Source organism: Gastrolobium bilobum, unplaced genomic scaffold, assembly GCF_033153095.1.
Source record: "Gastrolobium bilobum isolate Gb01-03AN ecotype WA unplaced genomic scaffold, APGP_CSIRO_Gbil_v1 utg11051, whole genome shotgun sequence".
Classification (NCBI taxonomy): Eukaryota; Viridiplantae; Streptophyta; class Magnoliopsida; order Fabales; family Fabaceae; genus Gastrolobium; species Gastrolobium bilobum.
This window is the reverse complement of record NW_026898573.1, coordinates 66,726-79,210: the sequence shown is the minus strand read 5'-3', so window position 1 is coordinate 79,210 and position 12,485 is coordinate 66,726. Positions and strand designations below refer to the sequence as shown.

The window sequence follows — 12,485 nt, the reverse complement described above, 5'->3', positions numbered from 1 at the left end:
TTATCCAAAACGCGGCCCAATGAAGGATAGGATGGGTGGAGGCACACTTGTCTTCTATGGATTTTTAACCAGTTATATGATAAAATATGTATTTTGCGTATTCTTTACACACATATTTGGCCAGTTGGTGCTACCTATAGAATTTATTTTGCGCGAACGGTAATAGCAGTATACCGTACCTTGTAGGTATTTTTGGAAAATCAATATATGTATGCTTATATATTAATCCACATAGCGGGAAAGTTGGCTTATTGCTAAAATCCATAACCTAAAGATAACTACAAATCAGATGCTGCCCAAGCTACATCGCGCTTAAGTTGGCTGCCCAAACTACATCGCGCTTGAGTTGGCTTATCTCAAATAATAAACATTTGGATATTTGACCAAGCATGATGACGTTAGTTTTTGTGCGGTATTTATCTCCAGTGAAGCGCGATATTGAAATTGGTAAAATTGGATATTGAAATTGGTGCGCTATGACATTTCATCATTGCGCGGTAAAATTAATCACCGATCACAAATAAGAAAGAAAGCAGGCAGAGTGCGTTTACCTTTTTTGGGGTAGGAATTGAAGTTTACCTTCTCCCCACATACGGTGTCAATGATCAGAACATGTTTTTACAACTGGGCCGATCATGTGATCTTCCTCTACACAAATGGCCTGGAACCGTCTTGGGTTAGAGCATCCTACAGTTTGGAGCAGCTTTAACCCATGAGTCTTCAATGGAACGAGATGAGGGGTGTACCTGCAAGACACTCCGACACTCAAGTCAGTTATGGTTCAAGCAGGTTTCAATTATGTGGAAGAAGATGATTACCTTTGTGTCAATAGGTATGTATTTATAATGGACATATGAGCAGCTTGGGAGATGTTACTTAGTGATCAGGTTTGCTTTGTCTTGGAGGCAAAGTAATAGAGCTGCCATGTTTAATGTTGAGGAGCTTGATGAGATAAGCTCTTTATTGTTGTGGAGCTTGCTGTCATAAGACCATTAATATTGTGCAGCTTGATGATTGTCATGAGTTTGGGGATAAAGATGAGATTTGCAGCCTTCTTTGACTAAAGATTTTGCTTAATGGTGAAGATCTTTGATTTGGGCCTTGTATTTGTGTAATATTTATCCAGATCAGTATTCAAACTTCTTCAAGAGAAATTTTGATAAAGAGTGGGTCCCATATTTTTATTATTTTGCATCTAGAATAAAGAGTGGGCTCCATATTTAAAAAAAAATAAAGCACGGATTTTGACATGAGGTAAATATAAGATACCTTTTCTATAATAAGTGAAGTGTTTTTCCTTATAATAAAATTATAAAATTATTTAAAAAATATTATTGCATTTAGTAGTCGAAGCCAACTCTAGCTGTGTTTTCGCATGTCTTTTTTTCAGTTTATCTTTTCATTAAAAACAGAAGCTTAGTTAAATATGCTCTAACAAAAGTTTTCATTATTATAAAGAGTTTTTTTTTATAATAAAAAAGCTAAAAGCTAAAAATTCACAAGAAAACCTTCTTTTAAGATGTATGCTAGCTTTTTAATTTCATATATTTATTTTACAGTTTTACTCTTACTCAAAATTTATATTTATAAATTTAATCATTTATCTTAATAATTTCTCCTAATAATAAATTTTTTATTTTTCTTTCTTTAAAACCATCAAAGCAACTTCCAAACAGCTTTTAATTTTATTTCTCAACTTTTTTTAATTTTAATTTAAAAATAATTTTTAACTTAAAAATAAAAGATGCCAAATAGGCTGGATATCAAAGTTTAAAAAGAGATTTCAATAACTATTTTTGAGATAATATTTTTTGAAGCCACTCCGTGCATGAAGACGATAAGTAACCAAATGTGTTTTTATGAACAAAAAAAAAAGTGATTTTAATAATTCAATGACTTGCAGAGCTTGGTTGTATTTTTTCATTGATTTATTATTTTTTATATCAATAGGAGATAAATTTATCTTCTACACACATATAAAATTACGTGAGATCCATATTTGGAGAAAAAATAGAAAGAGATAAAAACAAGAAGAAGAGAAAATATAGATTCCACACATTTTTATGTGTATACGACATAAATTTATCTCTTCTAACATAAGAAATTTAAAAAAAAAATTATACATATGATCATAATTTGTACTATATTACTTTCCTTTGTTAGTAAGTATCTTTTGGATCCTCAACAAAAATGATGAGGCATATTTTAATACCTTAGAAAAAAAGTTGACTTATGGTTCTTTTAAAATTCAAAATAGATTTAGTTAGTCGGAATTATGATCCATCTGAAACATAAAGAAAATTTACATTAATCCTTCAAAAGAACTAATATGTGTCTATTTAGAATTTCAAATAAACCATGAGTCGATTTTTTTCCTAAGAATTTAAATTGGTCTCCATGATATTTATTAAGGATTCAAAAGGTATTTTATTCTCCCTTTTAATATGGTGAAATGCTAAGTGGGGTGTATTGGATTAGGATTTTAAAAGACTTTTTTGAGATAAAAAATCCTACAGATTTTAAAAGACATTTTAGAATTGGAGAGACTTTATAGACTTTTTTAAAAGACTTCTTTTACAATCAAGATTTCATAGGATTGGATTTTAAAGGATTTTAATAGAATTTATAAGATTTGATAGGACAATATGAATTTATAAGATTTTTAAAAACTATATGAATTTTTAACGAATATTCAAAATGACAAGAGTCAATAAAAACAAATAACAAAGAAATGCAATGATGTTAATAAAAAATAAATAAACTTACCAATGGGTTGAAAATTATCTAAAAAATTACTAAGCAACAACTCTCCACATATCAATAAAATCTAATATAATTTTTTCAATGAGTTTGAGTTTGATTTGCGAAAATAATAACCATATATCAACGGTTAACTTCCAAATTAAATATTATTTAATGAGTTTGATTTGCGAAAATAATAACTATTGATTGACGAAAATCAACGGTTAAGATATGGTTGTAAAAGGTTGTAAACACAAATAAGTTGTAAGTATAATATTTCCCATAAAAAAATAACAAAGAAATGCAATGAAATTAATAAAAAAAAGTAAAATCTAATATAATTTTCTCAATCAGTAAAACATAATATAATTTTTAACAAATATTCAAAATTACTAAACAACAGCTTTTTACATATCTAATGGGTTAAAAATTATCTTCTTCATTTGTTATCAAAGTTATGCATATATGATTATAAGACCCAATTTTTTTAATTATAAAAATAATTCTAAATTTGCATATAGAATCTAAAGTTCATGATAAAATTTCGTTTGGAATTTTTTGCAATTGATCATGAAAACCTTGGGGTTTTTGTTTTACGTGATGAGAGTTTTCTAACCATATATCATATACATATTTTCATTGAATATTCTACGAAAATTTTGAATATGAAATTTTGGGTTTAATTACATGAAAATTTAGAAAATTTCTCAAATTTTTTTCAATCGATAAGAAACAAGTTTTTAGTTATGTATTGACACAAAAATTGTTTGAGAACGTTTCCTATAGTGAAGGAATTTCGTTCATGAAAGTATTGTTACGAAATATAGGGTTCATATTATGAAAGTTTCAATCTTTCTTTAAATTGATATTGTTTGATTGATGTAAAACGAAAAATTGGTTTGAGGGTTTTAGTTCCCATGTTATTTTTTCACTGTTTTATGTTATTTTTAATACAAAAATCATACGTTTTTCTTCCAAAAAAACTGCGACCCATAGCTTGAAAAATCACTTTTTAAACTTTCAAAATTTTTCTCAAAAATATGTTATTTTTGAGATAGATTATATTTAAATCTCGTTGATTTAATGTTGTTTCTGGGTTGTTTTGTGATGAAAATCGCTCAAAAATACGTTTTTTTTTTAGTTTTGATGAAGCTCCTATGGCGGAACCCAATTTCGAGCAGTCAACCTGTCAAAGGAAGAAGAAAACAACACTGCAGTATAAGAATCTCAAGAAATCCTAGGGGTTATGGTAAGATTGTGAGAGAGACATCTTATTTATATTTTTCACTAAAAAATCTCACGAAATCCACACCAATAGAAAATTCATTAAAATCGTCGAATTTTTGAATACCACGATATTGTGATTCTATTGTTTAAAATCCTGATTGAATACCAACAGATTTGGACGGATTCTAAAATAATCCTTTAAAATCCTAATCGAATACCACGTGACTTTTTTTTAATCTATTAAAATTCTAATCAAATACTAACGGATTTTTTTGTCCGAAAATAATCCATTAAAATCCTTTGAAATCCCAATCCTATTACCCCTAAGAAGTGAGAAAATAGGGTGCTTAGAACCACACAATGGATTCCAAATACTTTATTAAATATGAATTGTATTCACTAAAAGTAATTCTTTTTTATAGATAAAAAGTTAAATTCTACAACTCCTAGAGATAGCTCAACTGCTGAGTTGGAACGCCTAGCTAGAAGTTTGCATCGCTCAGGTTCGATCATTGAGTAATGCAAATTCTTGTAAAAAAAAAGGCTCCCTATTAGTCTCGTCTCGTCCTTTTTCTAATGGCATAGTCCAAAAGCATTTGTTATTTTAACGAAGAAGTAATCTTTAGAGCTGTGTTCCGAAAATAAAGTGGTTAGAAGAAGTTGAATGAAGATTTCTTTAAATTTCTACTTAAAAAAAAAGTTTAACTTCTACACGTACATACTTGGTTTGAAATCCTACTTCTTTTATTGTTATTGCACACATATTATCCTTTTAGTTTTTAATCTCTATTGTGCACAGTTATCTCTCACCATATGCGCGATTATCTCTTCCATAATAAATACTATTCTTTCCTATTGAAAATTGATGTCGTATATGTGAAAATCACTTAAAGAGTTATTTAATACATAAAAAATATAGAAGTAAAAAAGTAAAAAATGAAGTGTATCTTATTCTATACACCTGACCAATTTTGGATACTTTTTATATTATGATGAGAATAATTTGTTAAAATTAAAATTCTTTTCTATCTTTCCACTTCATTTTCATTCCTGCAACTTTTACATGTAGATAAACTTTTTTTTATTTAACATAATGCTTTTAATTTTATATTTATTATATATTATTATATGAATTCAGTTTAATTAATTCGACCAATAATTTATTGATTGAAGCAATGATTTATTGACCTAACATCTTACTTGAGTTTATGATCAATCCGAGTTTAATAATGTTGCAACATAATCTCACACTCTCATTTGCGCTCCATGCTGTCATTGGTCACTGCAAATTCCATCTCCTTTAATATATTTTTTTGATATACGGACCATAATTACCTTTTATATATATTTTTTAATTAGTGTAACATATGATGATACACTACAAGAAAAACGCTACTTAGGCACGATAGTTTAGCTACGTTTAAAAAGGATACCACATAAACATCCCCAAAATATGCAGTATAGTGTATATAGGTAACGGTGAAAAGTTTAAAAAGGATACGAAATAAACATCCCCAACTATCCATTTACCAAATAAATAACTGATCGTTTCCATTCTCTCTAACTCCAACGCTTTCCTCAAACTCTTATCTCATTCTCTTTTGTGCGAGTCTCAAAAATGGTGTCGTCATCCCAAACGATTCTGGTGACGGGTGGTGCTGGCTTCATCGGCACTCACACAGTGGTTCAGCTTCTCAAAAGGTGGGTTTAGTGTATCTATCATTGACAATTTTGACAATTCCGTCAGAGAAGCGGTGAACCGGGTTCGGGAGGTGGTAGGTCCTCAGCTTTCTCAGAAACTCGAATTCAGATTCACTGAAAATTAGGGTTCGACTTTGTAGAAATAATTTTTTAAACTGTTCAGCTTCGCAGAATGAGATTAAACTTTGATTAAAAATGATGTTAAACTGTGAATATCTTTGCGATTTTTGCTTTTTGTGATTTTTAGTAATGTCGATTTGCTAGAGCACCAAAGCTAGGGGCGGTGGTTCTTATCAAAGGATGCTATAGAGCATGACCTAAAATGATGGGACTCTGCAATTGGAAGTTTTACATTAGTTCAGATGGTATTTATTAATTATTAATGGCTTGTCTGGCATGCTTGATATGTCTATGTCACTTGATATGGTTCTGAAATTTATAATTGCCTTAGTTAGAGACAGCATTAAAATCTGTATGTTGGGTTCCTAGGGACTTGTCAGCTCTAGTTTACTATTTCTTTAGGTTGTAGAATTTTATTTAGAAGGTTTGTGTTACGCTTCCAAGGACTCCCTCCCAAAAATGCTAGTTTTTCTCTTTGCAAGTTTCCCTATGTGAAACTAAGCTAGTAACACACTGAAATTTAGTGTGGAGAATCAGTCACCGTTACTTCTGTTTTTTTTTTTAATTTTCTTTTATACAAAGTCACTGTTACTTCTGAGTTATATGCATTTAGATGCCAAGAATGTTAAAAAAAATTACAAACCTCTAATTACACTATTCTAGACACTTGTCTTACGTTATCATAATGGTTTTTATTTATACATCCAATTTGGTTCCTGTTATATAAGTTTTCTCTCTCTTGCAAAGACGAAATTTAATTCTTACATTAAAATTTTCGTTTCTTAGAGAAGTATGTGAGGTTTTATCCCCAATCCAGATAATTGCATGTGACTCTCTGAATCAAGTAGCAAAAAATTACTAGTTGCTCCAAGTTAAAAGGAAAAGAAGAGAAAGAAAGACTGTGAGATATGGCCATTCAACTTTATTTATAAGCATCCCTTTTTGTTTTTCCATGTTCCCCTTCTCATTGATGCTTTTATAGTTTTAGTATCTTAGATGTTTGTAGCATAAAATTTACAAAAAATTTTCGCAGTCTGTTGCTAATTGTTCATTTATTTGTTGAAACCAAAATTTCATTTCTGCTCTTGGAAGGACGCTGCGGCCATATCACATATCTAGTAAACTGTTTGTCCCGGATCATATTGATAAACCGGATTGTGCTGATGATGTGAGTTATCTGAGCTTTTCCTATTTAAGTACTTTGTATTTTATCTTATTTACAATACAATTGGAAGTCATTTTTTAATAACTTTGTTGTGGTCCTTTTTTTGTGGTCCTTTGTTTCTAAATCATTTTTATTTTATCTGTTTTTAACTTCAGGGAATTCCCAAAATTAAGCCCAATAGTGACCTGCAGCATACTGTTGAGGTGGGTAATTAATATTTAATGACATACTCATAGCCTAGGTTATGGTATGGTGGGCTTGTCGGAATTAGAGGAGTTACTGCTTCTTCAATGGTATCCGAAAATCAAAAATTAGCAACTTGTTCTGTTTCGGGAGATAGCAATGGTGACTCTATTGAGACTGATGTACCTTTCCTATTGATTACTCTGAGCTTATGGAAAGAGTAAGTATGTTTCATGATCCTCCCTTTGTATCAAATTTTTGCTAATTATAACATTTAGCTTTAATATTGATGGCTCAATGTAGCGGTGGTTTGGTTATGTCAATCTTGTTTAGTGCAGCAGTGTAAGTAAAATTTACTAAACCATAAATTTTAAAAATAAAAGGTAGAATCTACAGTTCTCTATAATGTACCATATGCTAATAGAGCACTAAAATTCGTGTTTTTATTAATGAATCAACCAACAAGCTAGAGTAGCAGTGTAGCAGATGTTAGTTTTTGAAGCAATAACTAACAGAACAGATACAGAATGCTAGAATAGAAATATATCAGACCACTTATCAGAACAGCTAATAATATCACAGATCCAGTCAGGAAAAATAACAATGAAAGCAACTCCAATACTGATCATAAGCATCAATATTGGTTGGAAAAGAAGTGCTTGGTCATAGCAAAAGCACCAGAATTTGAAGGCAACCTCCTTGTAGTAGCCACAACTGAACTAGACATTAAAGTATGCTAATTTGAAATCCCAGTAAAAATATTGAATAAAGTCTCCCTCTGTCCCTGTTGCGCTCCCCCCTCCCTCTCTCTCTCTCTCAGATTAATGTCTCAATCAGCTTCCTTTGCTGTTCTGCAGGAAGAAAGACAATAACACGTACCAAGGAACCACATGGCAAATTAATTTCAATCTTGATTATGTAAATACCAATGGAAACTACAAATTGCGAGTGGCTTTGGCATCTGTACATTCTGTTGAGCTACAGGTATTAAAATTTGTATTCATAATTTGATAATATATAATAATTTGTCCCACTTCATAAAATTTCTTGGATCCATCATTAATAAAAATTTAGGCTAATAACCAATGTCCGATGGAATTTTAACCCTATCAATATAAACTCTTTTTACTTGTATATAATGTGTTGTTATATTATTTAATAATTTTGAAAAATAATATTAATAATAATAATAATCAAATTTTTGAAAGAAGAAACTAATGGTATCTCAATAAATTTGTAGAATGAAATTATTGATAAGAAAAAAACTATGGAATAAAATTGACATTATGTAATATAACTGATAAAAAAATTAATTTTTTTTATCTATATCTGAAAATTTTGATTAAAATTTGATTTCCTGAACTTAATATAAAATACGGGTAACATAATTAACTAAAATACTTGATAAAACAAATCCAAACGCGTAAAGTTGTCGGGGATTTTAAGCTGCATTAAAATGCAAACAGGAAAACAATTGAAAAAGAAAAGCAAACAAGGAAATCAGAAGAACATGATGGACAACTGAAGTGTTTAATCTTTTTTGTCATTTACCATACTTGGCCATGCATAGTTATCATGAGATCGATTCGGTTCTTTTAAGCATGTTAAGTGAATGATAATCTATATGTGCCATGGCCCATGTGCGTTGGATCTTTTCTTTTCTAGAGTTATTTTGAGTTGTAATTGAAATTACTAAAATAGGAAAATGATTTGATTCTTTTTTAAAGTAAATAGAATTGGTTGAATTTAGGAATTGACTCTCATGTTTAGAATCACTTATAAAAAAGAATTTGAATTGGTTTATAAATTAATTTTTATATTTGAAACATACTTGATCTGGATAAAGCCCATAAATGGTTAAAGCCCAGAATAGGCCCAGAAACATACAGACTCAATGAGATGTGCAATGTCTCCATCGCGCATGAAGACCCGAAGGCGCAATGACATCATTGCGCCTAACCGCCTTATATGACTTAAGAACTAAGGAAAGATCCTATAATAGAGTAATATTCACCGCGCTATAAGGCAGTATACGAAAGATGTAACACCCCTTTCTAGAACCGGTTTGTTAACATCGCATTATGATATTAAGCGCAGTTACAATCACATTTGGCTCAATTAAAAATCCGGATAAATATTTCTTTTTAAAACGACGCCGAATTTAAAATATCCAATTGCGTGATCATAACCATATTACCTTGCGGAATCAAATAAATCAAGCTTAACATCATGTTCTTATTCTATTTTTAAACCATTAATTTACTTCTTATTTATTTCACAACTTCTACTATATTGTGGATCTCTTCGTTAGCGACGCGTGGGTTCAAACCGCGCTCAAATCGGAGCACTGTAGCCCAAGTTATGGGTTTTCTACGAAACGCGTGCGCGAATCCTGCTGATCCCGGCGCGACCGGCGCCAGATGTGGCGCGGCGGGCGTCAACGAAACAGAAGCTCTCGATCACTATGGCGCTGGAGGCGCCAAGGTTGGCGCCAGGTGCGCCAGCTGGTGATCCCGGCGCGATTTGCGCCAACGCCGGCGCGATTTGCGCCACGAAACAGAAGCTTCCAAGCACAATGGTGCGCGGTGCGCCAAGTTTGGAGCCAGGTGCGCCAAAGTCCTGAAGGTTTCACCAATTCTTAGTATTTTACCTCTAACTAGAGTTGTACTTGTCCAATTTACACAACATTGGTCTCTATGGAAAGCTTAGAAAAATATCTACAACTTCCATACATACACCACGGTCCAAATCTATCATATAAATTCCTCTCCATAAATGGTTCTTAGTTCTTGCATAATACAAACACATCTAAAGGGACATGCATGCCCTTTTCCTCATGGCTTGTACTAAAATTTGGGCAGCATAACTTTGTTTTCTCAACATTTCCCAATTTAGAACTAGGTACCTAATATGATTTCCAGCTCAACAATCCAATACATAAAATACATTCATGCATTTAACTTACAGTAAGCATCATACACAAATATCTTCATTACTTACAATATTACATCATGTCTTAATTACAAATCTCATATACATGCCAAAGGACTTAGCTACAAAAGGAACATGATCAAAGCAAGTAACCATGTATCAGATACCCATTACTACTACAATGATCATGCACTAAGTCCTCCAAAATACATCATGTGGCATCAAAATATACATATAGCAATGCTAAATGGCATGCAACTCAACATGTCCAGCTATTAGGTACAATCTACTCATGCTTCTTGCCTCGATCAACCTCACCTCTATCAGTACCTGAAATGATGCCCCACAACACGGGGTGAGATATACGAATATATCACAGTAAACCAGAGGTCCTTGGAGATCACTCCACCCTAAGGTTCACTTTCGATGTACACATAATCATAATAGCTTAACACATTCTTATCAACAAGCATCACATGGACTTCCAAGAGAGATCCACTAAGGGCTGTTTCTCTTAGGCTCTTACCACATGGAGATCCACATAGGGTTGTTTCCAAGGGAAGTCCTTTCCTCAATCTATTCCAAGAGAGATCCTCAAAGGGCTGTTTCTCTTAGGCTCTTACCACATGGAGATCCACCTAGGGCTGTTTCCAAGGGAAGTCCTTTCCTCAATCTAGGAACCTCCAAGAGGGATCCACATAGGGCTGTTCCTCTTAGGCTCTAACCACATGGAGATCCACATAGGGCTGTTTCCAAGGGAAGTTCCTACCAATCATCCTGATCATAATACTATCACTCATAACCTCAATCACAATCCTCAACCAGTACCTCATTCATTATTGCTACTTCTATAACCATTCCTCAATTACTCTTAAACAATCAAACATCAACCAATAATCATCAATCAATCATAACATGTATCAATGCATGAGCATACAATTACTATCATAATTACATATCACATCTCATAAACCATTTCTCCTCAACGGAGTATGGTGGAACACTCAATGGGATCAACCACAAGGTCCAAAGGTTTACCTTGCTCTTGAGCTTTCCTCAATTGCACACAACCCCAAGGGTTGGTCACTCCACTTGGTCCTCTTGCCTCAATCCTATCAACACAAGGAATACAATCAAACAATGCTAACAATGCAAGGAAATCCATAATTCCAAGCCTAGATTTCTCCAAACATCAAAGCATACTAAAATAACACTATAAACTCATTTCTACCGATTAAATGTCATTCATAGCATTTTTCTCAACATACTCTAAGCCTCATTCTTCCTTGAACATAGCCAATCTACTCAACATTTCATAAAAACCCTAAAACACTATTCATAAACCCTAACTCATGCAATTTTCCATGAAAATAAGGTTCAAGGGGTAGAATCTTACCACCAATGGTTGCACAACCAAGCAAGGAGCGTTCCTCAAGCTCCCATGGAGGTAGAAATTCCCAAAACCCCAAAATCTCACAAAGGGCCGAATTTTTGAGAGGCAATATCTCTCTTCACAATGCTCCCCACTCAAAACTAAGCTAGGATTATGAAAGAGGGCGAGATTCTAAGCGATTTAGGCTTTTGAATCACTTAAAACGGTCAAGGTTTCCTCCCTCCTCTCTCTCTTCTTCTCCCTCCCTTTCTTCTTCTTCTTCTTCTTCTTCTTCTCCTCTGTTTGCTCGACGGGTTGGGTGGGAAAATGGGGCTCTTTTAGTAGCTTTGGTCATTTAACTTATGTTAAGTGGCTTATGTGGGTATTGGTTCATCTATCTATTCAACTCCATAAATTACCAAACTTTACCCAAAAGTCTGGAATATTATTCTAGGAATATTTTCATTTTTATTTTTATATTTTGGGCACTTTTTCCTGTACCCATTTATACCCCTTAATTTTCACTGAGTACACTTTTTAACTCCAAGTGACTCAGATTCATTTAATTAAGCCTTATACTTAATTTTACTCACTAAAATATGCTTAATTATTTAATTAAAATTAATCAATTAAATGCTTAAGTTTGGGGTATTATAAAAGACAATTCCAGCTTGCCACTACTCTAAGAAGGCAGTCTATCATATAGGAGTATAGCCAGAAAGGCATCAACTGAGGCAGATAAGTCTGCAGCCTAGAAACAACCAATCAGAAGGCATACTGCCTATCAATGGCGGCAGAAGACTTGCTATATAAACAAGGGGTATACTTCTAGGTACAATAATCTAATTTCAGTAAAAATATAACATAAGCCTAGTATTGATATTGACTTGAGTGTCGGAGTATTATTGCAGGTACCCCAACCAGAGTCATCGCGCCAAAGGAGCTCAACATCAACTAACCGCAAAGTAGAAATCTTCATCCCACGAAACACTTTACCTAATCCAAAATCTTCACTCTTCAATCATGTGTGATTGAGCCTAGTCC

At 32.7% G+C, this 12,485-nt stretch overlaps 1 protein-coding gene across 4 annotated transcripts; it reads left to right on the top strand.

The window, feature by feature from the left end:
• Positions 1 to 5,505: 5,505 nt before the first annotated feature.
• LOC133317470 (uncharacterized) lies at positions 5,506 to 12,485 on the top strand. Of its 4 annotated transcripts, none has more exons than XM_061519338.1 (5): positions 5,506 to 5,670; positions 6,883 to 6,958; positions 7,111 to 7,358; positions 7,996 to 8,122; positions 12,353 to 12,485. In XM_061519338.1, exons 3-5 carry the CDS (start codon positions 7,246 to 7,248, stop codon positions 12,470 to 12,472), a joined length of 360 nt encoding a protein of 119 aa, XP_061375322.1. In that variant the 5' UTR covers positions 5,506 to 5,670; positions 6,883 to 6,958; positions 7,111 to 7,245; the 3' UTR covers positions 12,473 to 12,485. The 4 variants fall into 4 exon arrangements, 3 of the variants coding, with proteins under 3 accessions (XP_061375322.1, XP_061375323.1, XP_061375324.1); XM_061519339.1 differs by having other exon boundaries at positions 5,506 to 5,744; XM_061519340.1 differs by lacking the exon at positions 5,506 to 5,670 and adding an exon at positions 5,758 to 6,035.

Bases quoted from the DNA above. Each gene is read 5' to 3' on its own strand.
- LOC133317470 (XM_061519338.1), top strand. From the start codon at position 7,246: ATGGTATCCGAAAATCAAAAATTAGCAACTTGTTCTGTTTCGGGAGAT. The intron at 7,359-7,995 runs GTAAGTATGTTT...GCTGTTCTGCAG, and splicing joins ACTCTGAGCTTATGGAAAGA to GAAGAAAGACAATAACACGT. The intron at 8,123-12,352 runs GTATTAAAATTT...GTATTATTGCAG, and splicing joins TACATTCTGTTGAGCTACAG to GTACCCCAACCAGAGTCATC.